The 16,979-nt window shown below is 39.6% G+C and overlaps 1 protein-coding gene across 1 annotated transcript; it reads right to left on the reverse strand.

Annotated features, from left to right (window-relative positions):
- Window positions 1–5,296: 5,296 nt before the first annotated feature.
- On the reverse strand, window positions 5,297–15,118 carry LOC103544280 (butyrophilin-like protein 1). Its single transcript, XM_070584306.1, has 10 exons — window positions 14,981–15,118; window positions 14,226–14,366; window positions 11,838–12,188; window positions 10,973–11,254; window positions 10,631–10,831; window positions 10,027–10,047; window positions 9,911–9,937; window positions 9,704–9,730; window positions 7,353–7,379; window positions 5,297–6,119 (listed from the first exon to the last, which is right to left on the reverse strand). The coding sequence occupies exons 2-10, from the start codon at window positions 14,299–14,301 to the stop codon at window positions 5,602–5,604; spliced, it is 1,530 nt and encodes a 509-aa protein (XP_070440407.1). The 5' UTR covers window positions 14,302–14,366; window positions 14,981–15,118; the 3' UTR covers window positions 5,297–5,601.
- Window positions 15,119–16,979: the final 1,861 nt, after the last annotated feature.

Raw genomic sequence — 16,979 nt, forward strand, 5'->3', positions numbered from 1 at the left:
TGAACTTCAATATAGGGTGATTTTGATAAATCTTTTGTCGGATGTCAGTATCTTTAGGTGTTTCCTCTTAGGAAAATCAGATTCCGCAGAAAAGGGGCTTCCAAATTGTTACATGGAAGTTACAAGTCTGGATTATGGAATTCTTGAACATATTCACATTTTATTGCCCTATTATCTGTTTCTACCTAACCTGTTGTCTGTTTTCTCCCTCACCAAAATGATCAGTTTATCCTCTCTGGACAGTATATTCCAGATTTCTTTCAGGATGGAAATAAGGATATGGGGGGAGGGGGGTTGGGGTAATCTAGTCATCTAGCACCTTAATCCAAATCATCAATTTTTAAAAATTTTATGGAATAAGCTTTAAGTGTTTTATTTAAGAAAATTTTACCTAACACAATGTCATAAATATTTTTACCTATTTGCTTCTAGAGGTTTTATAGTTTTAGGTTTTATAATTAGGTTTATGATCCATTTAGTTAATTATTTTTATAGTTGAGGTATGGATCCATTCTTTTACCTTTTGTATATGGATAACAAATAGTTACAGAACAATTTGTTGAAAAGATGATCCTTTCCACGCTGATTGTCTTTTCATCTTTTTGGACAATCAGTTTTCCATGTGAGTGTATTTCTAGACTTTCTGTTCTGTATCATAGAACTGTTTATCATTATACTCATACATTACTGTCTTGATTACTGTAGCTTTATAATCAGGTTATGTTAGTCCTCCAATTTTTTCTTCTTTTGCAATGTTGTTTTAGCTATTCTAGATCCTTTACATTTCTATGTGAATTTCAGAATATACATGCTAATTTATTTTTTTTAAAGCCTGTAGGGTTTTTTATTGGGATTGTATTGAACCTGTAGATAAACTTGGGGAGAATCAGCAACTTAATATTTAACTTCTCTCAGCAAAGTTTTGTAGTTTTTAGTGTACGAGTATGTACAATGCTATTACAAATGGTATTGCTTTTTGTTTCTCTTTCTGATTGATGCTAGAAATTCCATTGCTGTTTTCACATTGATCTTGTATTCTGCAGTCTTTTAAAACTCACTTGCTAGTTCCAGTAGCTTTTCTGTAGAGTCCATAGACATTTTTAACTAGAGGATGATATCATCTGAAAATAAGGACAGTTTTATTTTTTTCTTTCCCATCTGTTTGCCCATTTACTATATTTACTACCTTATTGCACTGGCTAGAACCTCTAGCTTAATGTTGAAGCTTAGTAGAGCAAACATACTTATTCTTCATCTTACGGAAAAAAATCTTCAGCCTTTCATGATTAAGTATAGTAGTTCTATAGATTTTTCATAATTGTCCATTATCAGGGTAAGGCAGGTCTCTTGTTTGCTGAGCTTTTTATTAGAAATGGATGTGGATTTTGTCAAATGCTTTTTCTACCATCTATTTATTCTTTTAAGTTTGCTAATAGGGTGAATTACATTGATTAACGTTTTATTGATTCGCATTCTTGGCATAAACACTACTTGATCATGCTGATTTCTCCTGTTGATATAGTCTTGGATTTGATTTGCTAATATTATGTTAGATATTTTGAAACTATATTCATGAGGGATGTTGGTCTGTAATTCCTCTCCTTGTGATGTCTTTGTCTAGATTTGGTGTCAGGGTAATTATGTCTTCATAGAATGAACTGGGAAAAATTCCACCATGTTCAATTATCTAGAAAAGTTTGTGCAGACTTTGTATTATATTATACTTAAATGTTTTGTAGAATTCACCAATGAAGTCATCCAGGCCTAGAGTTTTCATTGTAGGGAGGCCTTTAACTGCAAATTTAATTTCCTTAATAGATACAGGGCTATTCAGGTTATCTAATTCTTCTTGAATACACTTTGGGAGTTTGTCTTTGAAGTAATTTATTCATCTTCATTGTCAAATTTATTGGCATAAAGTTTTTCATAATGTCCCTTTATTATTGTTTTAATATCTGTAGAATATGTAGAGATGTCTCCTTTCTATCGATTATATGGTGATTTGTGTCTTTTCTCTTTTTTCTTGATCAATCTAGCTAGAGATTTATCAAATCTATTGAGCTTCCCAAAGGACTAGCTTTAGGTTTCTTTGACTTTTCTCCATTGTTTTTCTGTCTTTTGTTTTAATTATTTCGACTGTTCAACTTTATTATTTCTCTTTTGGTTATGCTTTCTTTGGTTTAATTTGGTCTTCTTCTTCTAGTTTCTTAAGGTAGAAGCTAAGGTTATTGATTTAAGGCCTTTTTTATTTTATAATATAGACATTTAGTGCTATACATTTCCCCTAAAATATTGCTTGAGAAGCATGCCACAAACTTTAATCTGCTGTTTTTATCTTCATGCAGTTTAAAATGCACTTTACTTCCTTTTTTATTTCTTCTTTGACCCAAGGTTTATTTAGAAGTATGTTATTTAGTCTCCAAATATGTGGGGATTTTTCCAGATATCTTCTTGAGTTGGTTTCTAATTTAATTTCACTGTGAACAGAGAAGATATTTTCTACAATGTGAATCTTTTAAAATTTATTGAGATATATTTTTGTGGCTCAGAATGTGGTCTATCTTGATAAATATTCTGTGTAAACTTGAAAAGAATGTGCTTTCTACTTTTGCATTTAATGTCATTATTGATATGATTCAAGTCTATCATCTATTTATTTTCTGTTTGTCCTGTCTGTACTTTGTTACCTTTTTCTTCCTTTTCTGCTTTTGTTTTGATTATTTTTTAAGAGCCATTTTATGTCCTTTCTTGGCTTAATAGCTATAATTCTTTTTGTTATTTTAATGATTGTTTGTGGTTTATAGCATTCACATTTATCTTATAACATTCTAACTTCAAGTGATATTATACTACTTTATATCTACTATAGGACTTACAGCAATGTATTTTCATGTCTTCCCTCCTACCTTTGTGCTGTTGTTGTTATACATTTAAATCTTTCCTCTGTTATAAAGTCCATACTTCATTGTTATTATTTTTGTTTAAGGAGTCTTTTATCTTTTAAAATTTTTAAACAATAAGAAGAAACCATTCTATAATTACCCACGCAGATACTATTTCCAGTGCTCTTCATGCCTTTGTATAGATCCAAATTTTCATTGGTCACCATTTTCCTTCTGCCTAAAGGGACTGCTTTTAGCATTTTTTATAGTGTAGGTCTGCTACTGATGATGTTCTTTTTTTTCCCCACTGCTTGTCTATAAATGCAAACGTCTTTATTTCACTTTGTTTTTGAAAAATATTTTCACTGGGTATTAAATTCTATTCTGGCAATGTATTTTTTCCAGTACTTTAAGATATTCCTCCACTGTTTTCTCTCTTGCATTGTTTATGATGAGAAATAGACTGTCACTCTTATCTTTATTCTTCTGTGTCTGTTTTTATTCTGGCTTCTTTAAATCTTTGTTTTTGAGAAATTTGACTTTTATGTGCCATGGTATCGTCTTCATATTTGTGCTTTGAGTTCATCGAACTTTGCTATATACTGAATGTTTGTGTACCCTTAAAATTCATTATTTGCAACCTAATTCCCAAAATGATGATATTTGGAGATAGGGCCTTTCGGAGGTGCTTAAGTCATGAGGGTGGAGCCCTCATAAATGGTGTTAGTGCCCTTATAAAAGAGACCCCAAAGAGTTCCATCGCCCCTTCAGCCATGTAAGGACATAGCAGAAAGACAGTTACCTATGGACCAGGAAGCTGGCTCTCATCAAACACCAAATCTGAAGGCACCTTGATTTTGGATTTCTCAGCCTGCAGAACTGTGAGAAATAAACTTCTGTTGTTTATAAGCTGCTGAGTCTATGGTATTTTTGTTAGAGCAGCCCAAACAGACTAAGATAGCCTTTTGGATTTGGAATTTATAATGATCAAATTTAGAATATATTTTTCACTCTTATTTTCTGAAATCTTTTTTCTGTTTACCCTTCTCCTCTCTTCAAGGACTTCAATTACTTTTGTATTAGGCCCTTTAAAGTTTTCCCACAACTCACTGATACTCTTCATTTTTTCAGTACTTTTTTCCACCATGTGTTTCATTTTGAATGGTTTCCATTTCTATGTCCTCAAGTTCACTAATAATTTATTTCTGCAATGGCTAACCTGCTGTCAATCTTATCCCCTATAATTTTCATCTCATATATCATTTCCATCTCCAGAGGTTCAATCTGAGTCTTTCTTTTAAATGTACATCTCTAGTGAACTTTTTGAACATCTGGAAGATAGTTATAACTTCTGTTTTAATGTCCTTGTCTGTTAATTCTAACATCTAAATCAGTTCCGTGTCAATTTCAATTTATTGATTTTCTTTTTATTATGAGTTATATTTTCCTGCTTTCTTATGTGCCTCATAATTTTTTTTTTTTTTTTTTTTGGTGAGGAAGATTGGCCCTGAGCTAACATCTGTGCCCATCCTCTTGTATTTTGTATGTGGGTTGCTGCCACAGTATGACTTGATGAGTGGTATAGGTCTGAGCCTGGGATCTGAGCCTGCAAACCAAGGACACCAAAGTAGAGCATGCCAAACTTAATGTCTATGCCACTGGGCTGGCCCTGGGGCCTTGTAATTTTTGATTGGATGTCAGACATTGTGAATTTTACTCTCTTGAGCTTTGGTTTGGGATGAAGTTGATATATTTGTAAGCAATTTGATCCTTTTGAGTTTTGCTTTTAAGATTTGTTCTTTAATACTGGATCGGTTTTTTTTTTTTTTAAGATTGGCACCTGAGCTAACAACTGTTGCCTATCTTTTTTTTTCAAAATTCCCCCAGTACATAATTCTCCCAAAATTCCCCCAGTACATAGTTGTATATTTTAGTTGTGGGTCCTTCTAGCTGTGGCACGTGGGATGCTGCCTCAAAATGGCCTGATGAGCTGTGCCATGTCTGTGCCCAGGATCCGAACTGGAGAAACCCTGGGCCACCAAAGCAGAGCATGCGAACTTAACCACTCAGCCACAGGGCCGGCCCCTGGATCAGTTTTTATAGTCTAGCACTAGTTATTCCCTGCTACTGGGACAAGACAATTCCAGTACTCTAATCAATGTCAGTTTTATTCTGTGCTACTGTTGAGAAATGTGAGGAGGTTTATTTAAGTTTTATTCATTTGAATATGGCTTTAGCTGTGCTACTCAAAGTGTGGTCCACAGACCAGTACCTATCTACAAACTTTTTCTTACCAGTTATTTATGAAACAAATACAGACATAGAGTGTTAAAAAACTTTTAGAGCAAACTGACAGAATTATTTTAGGCATATTGAACATAATCATAAAATAACTAGCACTTGTAATTGTATGGCTTTGTTTTTTATTCACTTCATTTTTCCAGTAATTCATTGAAGAAAATCATCAGTCTGTGATATAGTAGATATAAAGCAAGAAACATCATTCATAACAATAACAAGAAAAAAAGATTCTTCTCTGCAGAATGTTTAAGAAACAGTGCCTGATGTGGTCAGAAACTATGGTTATGGAGACTCATGGAGACTTAGACCAAGAGGCCTCATAATCAGTGGGCTTGAGGCTCCCCATCAGGACTGAAGCCCCAGGGTTTACGAAGAATGGGCGACTGTCTTCATAGCATAGGTTCTTCCTCTAAGTTACTTAATATTGTGCAGATGAAGACATTTCCATGGATTTAAGTTTGAAGTAAGGATGGACAGACCCAGAGAAGCTTGCTTGGGTAAAGGAGAAAATGTGGGTACCATCAGTCATGTTGTAGAAAGAAATATCACCATCCTCATAATCCAGGAAAATCACAATCTTTCGCGGACACTTTTCTATCGGGAGAGACTTTTCTAGAGAAATATCTTGTAGACAATAGGTGAGAGCCCTGTATTCACATCCCTTCTTCTCTAAGACTCTGTATTTCTTCTTTTGTAGATATTTGTTATTCTCTATTGGCTCCTCATAAATGCCTAGAGTCCACTCATCAATGTCTTCAATGTCCACCTCCCAAAAATGTCTCCAGAAACTGAAGCCTTCCTGAGTAAGTGTGATAAGGTTGCAGTCTTCTTGCTTATTACTGAGAGATAGATCCTGTGTTCCCTCCCTGAAGTTCTCTTTTCTCTCTGGGTCAGAATTGTTCTGGTGAAAGATTTCATGACTTAGAGTCACAGGGGCTGTAAGGGGAAAAAAAGGAAAGGAAATGGCCAACATTGTGTATTTCAGAAAGCTGTTGTACAGGGGAAACCTTAACAAAACAGGGCAAATGTGGATCCACTGGTGAAAGAACACCTCTCCTCTGAATGTGTGTTGGTTGGGGGAGGTGGAGCTGGGGTGTTACATGTGCTCTCACCATGGGTTCCAGGCTACTGATCTCATCTGATCTTGGCTATGCTACTATCAGTTTCCTGGGAGAGTGCTGGAGTGAGCAGAGGACTTGCAGTATTTACTTGAGAACAGTGTTCTTTCCACATTCTCTACAAATTAGACCTATGTTCCTCAGTTAGCAACAGCCTCCATGTGAGCTGAGCTCTTTAAAAAGAGAAGCTGAGGGGCTGGCCCCGTGGCCGAGTGGTTAAGTTCGCGCGCTCCGCTGCAGGCGGCCCAGTGTTTCGTTGGTTCGAATCCTGGGCGCGGACATGGCACTGCTCATCAAACCACGCTGAGGCAGCGTCCCACATGCCACAACTAGAAGGACCCACAACGAAGAATATACAACTATGTACTGGGGAGCTTTGGGGAGAAAAAGGAAAAATAAAATCTTTAAAAAAAAAAAAAAAAAAAAAGAGAAGCTGACTGGGGGCCGGCCCTGTGGCAGAGTGATTAAGTTTGAGAGCTCCGCTTTGGCTGCCCAGGGTTTCGCTGGTTCGAATCCTGGGCACAGACATGGTACCACTTTTCTAGGCCATGCTGAGGCGGCGTCCCACATGCCACAGCTGGAAGGACCCACAACTAAAAATGTACAACTCTGTACTGGGGGGCTTTTGGGAGAAAAATGAAAAATAAAATCTTTAAAAAAAAAAGAGAGAAGCTGAGTTACTCTTGCCACTTTGAGCATTTTTGACTAGCTGGAGGTCTCCTCAGCTGAGGGACTATGTGAATTCCTGTTTCAGAACCAAGTAGACTCCACAGACAAAAAAGCTGGGCCAATATATAAAGGTGAGAACACAACCAGAGTAGCTAATCCCAGCAGCAATTTCAGTTCAGGCTAACATTTAATGATCTTCATGTTCTTCCTTCTCTTTAGTAGAATAATGGTGCCTCTATCTTTTTAACTAGGAGATGATGTTAGGAAGAAAAAATGGGACATCAGAGGGCAGATTGGAGGAAGCCAAGAGATGATGTTAGGAAGAAAAAATGGGACATCAGAGGGCAGATTGGAGGAAGCCAAGAGATAAAGAACCACTCACCAGGCTGGAACTGTTCCTTTCTCCAGTCTGAAAAAGAGCAATACAAATTGAGACCAAGGGGGCAGCATATCCAGGGAATGAAAAAGAGGCAAAATGCTTCCTTCCTGGGCTCATCACTTTCTCCTCTCAACTCTCCTCACTTTCTCCTCTAAGCCCCTCAAACTCTGGTAGTGTCCAGGGACTATAACACATGTGGTATGACTTCTGTGCTCAATCCCAGTTTAGGAATTATCCCCTAATTCAGCCTGATGCTGGGGCAATAAGCTTCTGCAGCCTGAACCAGGTTTGGAGAACACCTGGAATGAGGTCTAGTGTTTTAGGTGCCTGTTCTCTTAAGACCTTTATGACTCTCCTCACCGAGGATGAGAGCTTTGAATGTCGTTTCATTTTATTTTATTTTGGGGTTTTTCCAGCCTATGACCTCTTCAGAGTAAAGCTTAAGCTTGTGACTAAGGCCTTTGAACTGACTCGTTATTTTTATCCCTTTAATCAGATTTTTTAAATATCTTTCTCCTGAGACAGATTCCTCATGAGGAATAGAACTGAATGTGCTTCTTCCTGCTGCCACTTCTCTTCTGATAGGGCTTGTGATTTTATTTAAAGATTGGATATTCTCATAGAGTCTTGGGGCAATAGGCAGATAAGGACATATCTGTAATTCTTGACAGAAGCAGCACTATGATCTCTCACTGAACTGCCCTTCTGTAAGAAGTGTAGCACTCTGATGTATAGAATCTATGAATATATGAATCAAGAAGGACATCTCAGATAATCTATTCCAATCTTTTCATTTTAGAGATAAGGAGACTAAGGTGAAGAAAGAGAAAATGACCTGATTCCTCAGCTATAATTTGCGGAGTTGGGCCTAAAACTCATATGTCCTCACCCTTAGTACTTTGCGCTCTCTTCTAGAATCATGGGAACATTTTTAAGCAGCTCATGAAGAAAACTCTTAATAGGGGCTGGCCCCGTGGCCGAGTGGTTAAGTTGGCGTGCTCCGCTGCAAGCGGCCCAGTGTTTCGTTGGTTCGTGTCCTGGGCGCGGACATGGCACTGCTCATCAAGCCACGCTGAGGCAGCGTCCCACATGCGACAACTAGAAGGACCCACAACCAAGAATATACAACTATGTACTGGGGGGCTTTGGGGAGAAAAAGGAAAAAATAAAATCTTTGAAAAAAAAAAAGAAAGAAAACTCTTAATAGAAACTACTTAACCAACTTTAACCCTTGGGAGGGGTTCCTCTGACCTCCTTTTATCAAAGCACTTATCAGGCTGTGTCTATTTGCCTGGTTCCTAGCTTACTTCTCCCGGTGGACTTTAAGTTCCACATGCTCAGAGATAATGGCTTATGCTACCATCGGGCATGTTAACATTGCACAAGTATATGTTTAAGAAATGACCTGGTATGTTTTTGAGATCCAACTCTATATTACACATGCACACACACACTTGTAAACCCACACAATACAAAGGCACAGATATTAAAAGGTATAAAAATAGCCAATTCCCTCTATCACTAGATAAATATATTTTTAGAAATGATATTAAAATATTTTGAAAGATTGTTTTTCAAACTTTTTCAAACATAAATCTTTGTTACTGTATATTGACCTTATTGTCTTTATTTTGAATAGGTAAGATAAGTAAAATCACAAATAACATTTTTTTTCCAAATATAAAATATAGTACATTATGTGCTCTTTTAAACTTTATTTGCTGGGGCCAGTCCCGTGGTGGAGTGGTTAAGTTCACACGCTCCACTTCAGCTGCCTGGGGTTTGCCAGTTCAGATTCTGGCCTAGGACCTAGCACCCCTCATCCAGCCATGTTGAGGTGGTGTCCCACACAGCAGAACTAGAAGAAACTACAACTAGGATATACAACTATGTACTGGGGAGCTTTGGGGATTAAAAAAAGAGGAAGATTGGCAACAGATGTTATCTCAGGGCCAATCTTCTTCACCAAAAAACTAAAAATGTGATATAATTTTTTAAAACTTTATTTACAGTATAGAAATGCTGATGTGATATAGGGTATTCTTTATTTTTCCCAAATCTCATCAAAATCACTCTGAATTCTATTCCTTCCTTCTACATAGTGGATGGGCTCACAATTCATGTTGAGTCCTACCCTAGGCATGTTGTGGAATTTACCAGTTAGCAGTTATTTCTCCTTTATCCTTAGCTCTGGAAAACAATTGATTATTTGAGCCTCCAAATACAAAATACTACAGATTGATACCAAATAAATTTTCACAGTTTGCAAATGGATATGTGTGTTTATGTCTCTGCTGATTATACTCAGAATACCAGAGGCAGATGGCAGGATCTAAGTCCAGAGAGTTACTTACCAGGATACAGCAGGGCCTTCTTCCAATCTAAAACAGAACAAATCCAGGTGAAACATTAATCTGGGGCCTTGTGTTCATTTTCCTTCCCCTTATTTTTCTTCCACTGATCACCACTAAATCTTTGAGTCATTCCCTCTAAGAGAAGGAAGCTGAGGAAGTGTTGGGCATCAGGACATCAGGTGGCGAGGGAAACCCAGAGTCTCTTACCTTCATTGTATAATGCCTTTCGCCCTTCTGCAAGAAACAACACTCAGTGAGAGACCCAGAGCACGTGTGACAGGGAAACAAACTCTAAACACAGCATGAGAAGAAGCAAGACTTACCAAGCTCTGCCTCGAGGTTCGCTGAAAAAGGAAGAGATGTAAAATTCATCAACTTGGGTTTTAGCTGCTCCTGAGTTCGGGGAGGAGCTAAATGAATTCAGTTTGGCCTTCCCTTAGGGGTCTTATAGTCAGGTAGGCATGAAATATTGACAAAAATGTATGTCAAATCTAAAATGACAAGGATTAAGAAAAGCTCATAGGAAGTATCGTGGGATCACTGAGGAAGGAGTGCCGATTCTTCATGGGAGCTAAGATTTTTTTAGGTGTTTCGGAAGCTTATTCTTGAAGGACAAATAGGAAGAGAAGATTAGGAAGACAATTCCACAAGGAGAAACAGCAGCACAGGTCAGAGCACAGAGGCATGAAAGGGCCTGGTGTGGTTTGAGGAGCCCCACTTTGGAGGACTCATGACCTCTGCCCACAGATCTCCTAGCTTCCCATATGGTTTTCTCCTTTCCACAAGACTCTCAGTTCAGTGGAATTCTTGATACCCTCTGTTTTCCTTGGGGTCCTTTCGCAACCTTTCATTTCCGCATCTGCCTTATACTACCTGTATCCCCAGCTTTTGCATGAACCTCTGACTTGCCCTGCTGCCCCGATTTACCTTTGGCAGTAAGTGCCATTTCCTTTTCATTCCTCATCTGATCTCTTTCATGAGATTCTTTCTTTGTTTTCTTTACTTCTCTCTCTTTGGCTTGATGTTCTCTCCAGCCAGTGTAGCTGATCCCGATGAGGAGGAGCCCCAACACAGGGAGTGTCCCAGCCAGGGCTGCCTTCCATGGAGATGTCCTGGGGAAGAAAGGCTCTAACAGGGGAAGGGGAAACACAGTAAGGACCAGCCTAGAGGAAGCCCTGCCCTCTCTCCAAGGCTCCCTCCAGCCCTTCTTCCCTCCTTTCTGCCTTTACCACACTCCCAACTCTGCCTTGGGGTTTATGCCTCACTGACCTGGAAGGAAGATGGCTGACACTTTTTCTTGGTCAGAGAAGGGATTCTGGATGGAGCAGGTCACGTTTCCCAGGGAGCTGTCTGTGACCACAAGAGATGCTTCCACATAGAAGAGCCCATCTCCATCTTGGGTTTGAGACTCAGAGAGGGTTGGTAGCTTCACTCCCGCCATGTTGCTCCACTGCACTCTGGGTTTTGGGAACCAGCCACCTGAGGAGCACAGCACTCGGATCCCACCATCCTCAGGCCCCATCAATTGAACGTGAGGGGCAGAGCCCAAACCTGAGGAGAAAAGCCACGTGCCTGAGGCCTGTGGTCTTCGGGGCTTAGGACTTCCTGAATCTGAAGGCCAAACTATACCCTTCACTAGACTGATGAGTAAACTGAAGCTCAGAGGTCAAGAAACCACTCACAGCCAGTGTTAGGCTAACCTATGAAACAGTTTTGAAATCAGCTTAATGCCTTTGCATTCTTCTAGGACTAGGAGAGCATTGGAGTCATTCCAAAGAGAGGAAAAAAATGCACAAAGTTAAAAATAAAAGGAGTTTAATTCTGTTAGTTGTCTTTCTCTCCTGATTGGGTAAAAACTAATGTTTGGGAGTGTCAGTACCTATCTGAATTAATAATAGTTAATTCAGAATTTTTAGGTTGCCAAAACACCTTCAGAAATACTGGTGTTTAAAAGCAAATAGAGTATAGAGTCTTATCCTCACTGTACAGTTGAAGAAATTGTCATTCTGCAAGGTAAAGTAGCATAGCAACAGATGGAGGGGTCACAAGAAATACTAGGTTAGGAATCCAGATGTCCTCACCGTTCTCTTTGCCTTACAGCATGACATATACACTCTGTGTCAAATTAACATACCTATAACATGCAGCTCCACAATGGCCTCTTGGGAGATGTGACCATCCTCAAAACGACACTGGTATTGGCCATTGTCAGAGGCACGGACGTGTTGGATCAGAAGCGCCACAGACCCCTTGTGGATGGAGTCCCCCACCAACTCCGTTCTTCCGCGGTACTCCAGCATCTGCTGCCCGCCTCGTTCCTGTCCATTCTGGTACACAAGCACAGCAGGGGAGAGCTGGTCTCGGTACCACCGGATGTGCATGTGGGCTGCACTCTGCTCAGGGGACAGCTGGCAGGGCAGAGTGGCATCTGCCCCTAGCAAGACATTGATGGGCTCATCTGGTCCCTTCACAGAAAACTCGGACACTGCGTGAAAATCAGAGACAGACTGGGGGAATGAGTGAGGGAACATGAGATGGAAGACCCATCTGCATCTCTTTATTTAGGGACCTAAACATATTCCTTTCTTATTTGTATTATTTTCCAAAAAATTAATAGACATTTAAATTTTATTTATATATAAAAATCTACTTCTTCAACTGTAGTCCCCAGAAGTAGCAATTGTTGACAGTTTGCATTTGAGAAGACATATTTTTTTTCTACACACTTAAAAACAGTGTTTATATATGAATTATGTAAAACCTATGGAAAAGAGATTTATTGAGAATTAAATATGGCAAAGTAACTTATTAAGCAAATATATATTTTTTTTTGTTGTGGCAAGAAGGGGAGTATTGGAAGGTTCTTCTCTCCTCATTCATCCCATTGTCTCTCGGCACTCTGCTCCTAGGGGTAAGTAGATGTTTCTGACCTTGAGATTTAGGTTACTGTGTGTTGGGGTGGGGTGGGGGGAGGATTAATAGTGTTTTATACCAAGATGAAAAGCAGAATTTATAAGGTGAAGTAGGCCTTTTTGGTTTTTCAAATAACTGTGAAAGCTTAGAATCATAGAGAACTTTTTTCATAAAAAATATTTTCCCGAGAGGGGTGCAAGACTTGGAGACCAGTGGTTCCAGATGTTAAGAGGCAGAGCAGTGCCTGCCAGAGAGGACAGCTGGAGTCCCCAAGGGAGGGAAGGAGGATGCTGCGGACCAAAATGGGAACTTAGTCTGAATTCTAAAATATGCTCTTTCACAAAGTCACTTACAGCCATTTGCTTGAAAGTTATTTTACTGTAGAGATCCCATTAGCCAAAAAGTGACAGGTACTCCCTGGGCAAAACTGCTTATCAGATGCCCAGAATATTGTGGATCCTGTGAAAAGTGAGGACTTAGGGCCTGCAAATGCAGCGACTGTGGAGTGGGAAGAGTTCCCCAAGCCATGGCTATGTGGATACCCAGGAGGAGGGAGCACAAATGTCAAGGGTATATGAGCTTAGAAGAAGGAGCCCATGGCCAGTCTGTCCCAGGGAGTGTGGATCAGGCAGTTCTGGGCAAGGAGTATCACATTGGCCATTAGGCTGCACTGAGGCTGTGGTCCCTCTTTCTTTTCCATGCCTGTGTAAAACCCAGGGTACTAGTATAACTCAATGGATGTGTGCCCTTAGTTAACTGATTCTGGGCTGTTGGCCATACCTGTTATATAAGCCATTTAATTTAAGAAAAGGTATTGACATTGCTTATAACCACAGTATAGTGGAAAATATCATTATGTTTCACATAAATGGGATCATTATATACCAATTTCTGCAATAGAGAACATCCAACCATTTTAGTATATGTAGTCAGCTCTACCTGATTATACAGATGGGAGAGCTTGCCTTTAGGATAGATTCTTGTAGAACTGAAGATTCAACATGTTTGAGAATTAAACACTTTGATACTCACTGCCTAACTGTCCTCAAATTAAAGGGATGATAACAAAAATGTCATTATTGTTATCTCATAGCTGGTGTCTCTCCAAACTTAGAGTCTAAAAACTTCATCCTGAGGGCTCCTTTTATTTTATGAAAGAAGGATTCATGTTCCAGAAAGAATAAATGATTTGTCCAAGAACATAACCATATAGAGCTTAGGGATCTTGAGTCCAAATTCCTTGTACTCAGACTTGGGTTTTCTTGGCAGTGTGAACATTACAAAGTATATTTTAACCAACAGTTACATCAAAATCAAACAGGCTAAAATCACCCATACTCAATAAATGTTTAGATAAATATTACAGCTATGAGTTTTATGAGGTCTGCTCAAAGGAGGAAAGGGCATTGATATGAAGGAGAACACTCCCATTCTTGGCTGGACACTTCAACCCTCCTGTTAGCAACAGACACAGCCACAGACTCCTTAGGATGTAACTGTCTCTGAGAGGGGGCAGAGTTGTGAGTGATGGATGACCAAGTTTTTTCATTATATGAGAAGAGCCACTGAAACACGCCAATAAATAAAAAGCATGAGGCAGAACACTGACCTGCTGAGCACCATCTGGACGCCTGAAGGAGAAGGAGGAGGAAGCCAGCCGGAGAATAGCCAGGAAAACACACCATATTCTTCAGAGAAGAAAGTGGAGCACGCTGGAAATATGAACTGTTCCCTGTGACAATGAGGTGCTCTGTAGAGGAAGTTGGTGAGAAAGCCAGCAGAGTGAAACTTCTTAGGAAACAATCTCCTGTTTGAACATTTACTTTTATATGCAGATTTTTGGCTGTTTTCCCTCATAGACCTTAAGACAAATACCCACCAACTCCTATCTACCCCAATGGGTTTTCCTTCCCTCTCTTCTTTCTGAAAACCAGTGTCCCCAGCAGGTGTAGAAAACTGTAAACTGTTCACTTGTGTCCTATGCACTCTCTTGCTTATTTGTGTATTTACCCTCCCAACAGAACTCTCTTGAAATTGAAAACCCTGAGTTCAATAGTGAGGAATAAAGTTAGACAAAATTTGTCCACTCCTCTCAGCCAATCTATTGGAATTAATTCAATCATTTGTTTATTTATTTTGACCACAAATATACTTGTGGCTTAACTTTCAAAAGGGAAAGGAGTTTTCTCACCACGTAACCCAGAGCTCAAGCCCTTCGTTTCTCAGAACCCACATCTCCCACAGACACAACTGCACATCACCACACATTCCCCTCTCACGATCTGGATTGAGCCAAGGGGGTTCCCGGAAGCTCCTGGACTCCTCAGTGCACCGACAAGGCCCAGCTCCGGCGAGAGTTTGCACCTGGTTGTTCTTGTGGTCACCATCCGAGTGTGTGGTCGCAGGGGCTGGGAGCAGCAGGTTTCTCACCCATCTCTGGAACGGAAAAACACTATTCATAAGAGGGACAAACAGGGCTGCCAAGAGGTACTGGCATTTGAATATCCCTCTTGGAACGTGTCTAACAAGAAAGTCGCAGCCTGCCTCCAGCTCTTCTAGTTACTTTAGAAGTGGAAGTAATAAAGATCATCCCAAGGGACTTTGGACTGGGTTGAGTTATAGAATGATAGGAACTCTAAAGTTGCTTTTGTTTAAAATGCTCAGTGTAACTCTCTCCTCTCATCTGCAAAGGGCTGAAATCACATTCTTGAGGGAGAGGGAGTCATCGTCCTGTATGATATTCAGGTCTTCTGGTCATCCCAATGTTCAACTCACAAGGTTAACTGATTTAGAGAAGAAAACCAGGAGAAGCACATGTCCTCCTACCATGCCATAATTGACATTGGAAGCCATGGGCAGAGCTGTGCAGGGGAAAAAGAGAGGTCAACGATGGAGGGGTCTGTGCTCTAAGGACCTTAGAGCTGTATTTCCAAGAATCTTAGGGTTCCCAATAGTAGAATAGAAATAATAACACAATTGTACAGTGCCAGACATAGAATGTGATCAGAAGGAATTTTCTTTACATTTCACATTCTTTCCAAGTTTAATTCATGTTTGTAAGTTTAATTTATATTTCTTCATGTCACATAAGGGTTACAGATAATCAGGGACACAAATAACAATTGCATAAGTAATAGTATGAGAGGCACTAACAATATGGCCAAAGGGGCACCAAGATCTTAAATAAATATTCTCTAGAGACAGTAAGGTGCATTTGGCTTTCTAAGAAACTACATTTATTGAGATATACTTTGATATACAGAGAATGTCTTTTCAATTCTCTGTCTAATGGAATGAAAGGCCTAACTGGCAGATGAAACTTTGTCATCCGAATGGCAGATATATTGAGATGACTTGAGCAAGACGTTAAAATGAAAACTGCTAACACAGAATTTATATGTTACTGACACTCTTCTAAGTGGTTTACACATACAAATTCATGTAATCCCCAAGCCAAACTTAGGGTAGGTACTATTATTAAACTCAATGTCAGATGAGGGTACTGAGGCACAGAGAGGTTGTGTAACTTGCTCAAAATCATGCGCTTGTAAATAGCCTTCCCAGGCTTTTAACTCAGGCAGTCAAGTTCAAATATCTATGCTATGAACCTGGATAATATACTTCTCTGAAAAAAAGAAGCCACTTGTTTTTGATTCTCTCTTTAACTTGTAAGTACGTAATTATTAGATAGATTTATTACCCATGCCAAGTCAAAGTTCTTGCTCCTTATCTCATTTTACTTTCAGGTTTGAGTATGTCAGTGTGGCCAAAGGGAAGCACGCTGCTGACACACTCCTGTGGAGGGGCCATCTTTCTTTCTGTTTTCCAAAACCCTTTAAAAGACCACCCAAAACTTCCTCTGGGGCCCCAAGTTTTCTAATGTCTGATATACCCTTGACATCTTGGAGCAAGTCTCACAAGAGAGACCTGTGGACAGCCGAGAGCGACGGTAACTGCGAGAAAGGGCAGAGAGTATTCCTGGTGCCTGCAGCAGTGAGGATGAGAAGTTCCAGGATGCCTTCATCTCTGTAAACGATGTGAGTGCTTCATTTTGTGGGTGATGGGCAAGAGGAAGGGAAGTGAGAGAATCTGGCCAAGGATCCCAGGGATGGAGGACAGGTCAAGTTATATCTCTGCCTTCATCATATGGGAATGTATAGGGAGAAAGTTGGTTGAGGTTGGAGTAATGTTCATGTTAAAGTGATCTCTCTCTGTGGCTGCTCATTGCCTTCTCTCTGTCTCTCTGTCAATTGGATAAAATGTTCTTGAATAAGAGAAGAGTTTAGAGAGACTGTGGACAGATCTATCACTGCAGAACATGGCTGTTGAGATGAAGACTGCTTCCTTAGAAAAAGGAAACAAA

Source organism: Equus przewalskii, chromosome 19 (assembly GCF_037783145.1).
Source record: "Equus przewalskii isolate Varuska chromosome 19, EquPr2, whole genome shotgun sequence".
NCBI lineage: Eukaryota > Metazoa > Chordata > Mammalia > Perissodactyla > Equidae > Equus > Equus przewalskii.

Excerpts from the sequence above, each read along its gene's own strand:
- LOC103544280 (XM_070584306.1), bottom strand. The coding sequence starts at position 14,301 with ATGGTGTGTTTTCCTGGCTATTCTCCGGCTGGCTTCCTCCTCCTTCTC. Across the intron at positions 9,731-9,910 it reads AAAGGCATTATACAATGAAG|ATTGGAAGAAGGCCCTGCTG; the intron begins GTAAGAGACTCT and ends GTTCTGTTTTAG. Across the intron at positions 6,120-7,352 it reads AAAGGAACAGTTCCAGCCTG|CCCCTGTGACTCTAAGTCAT; the intron begins GTGAGTGGTTCT and ends TTCCCCTTACAG.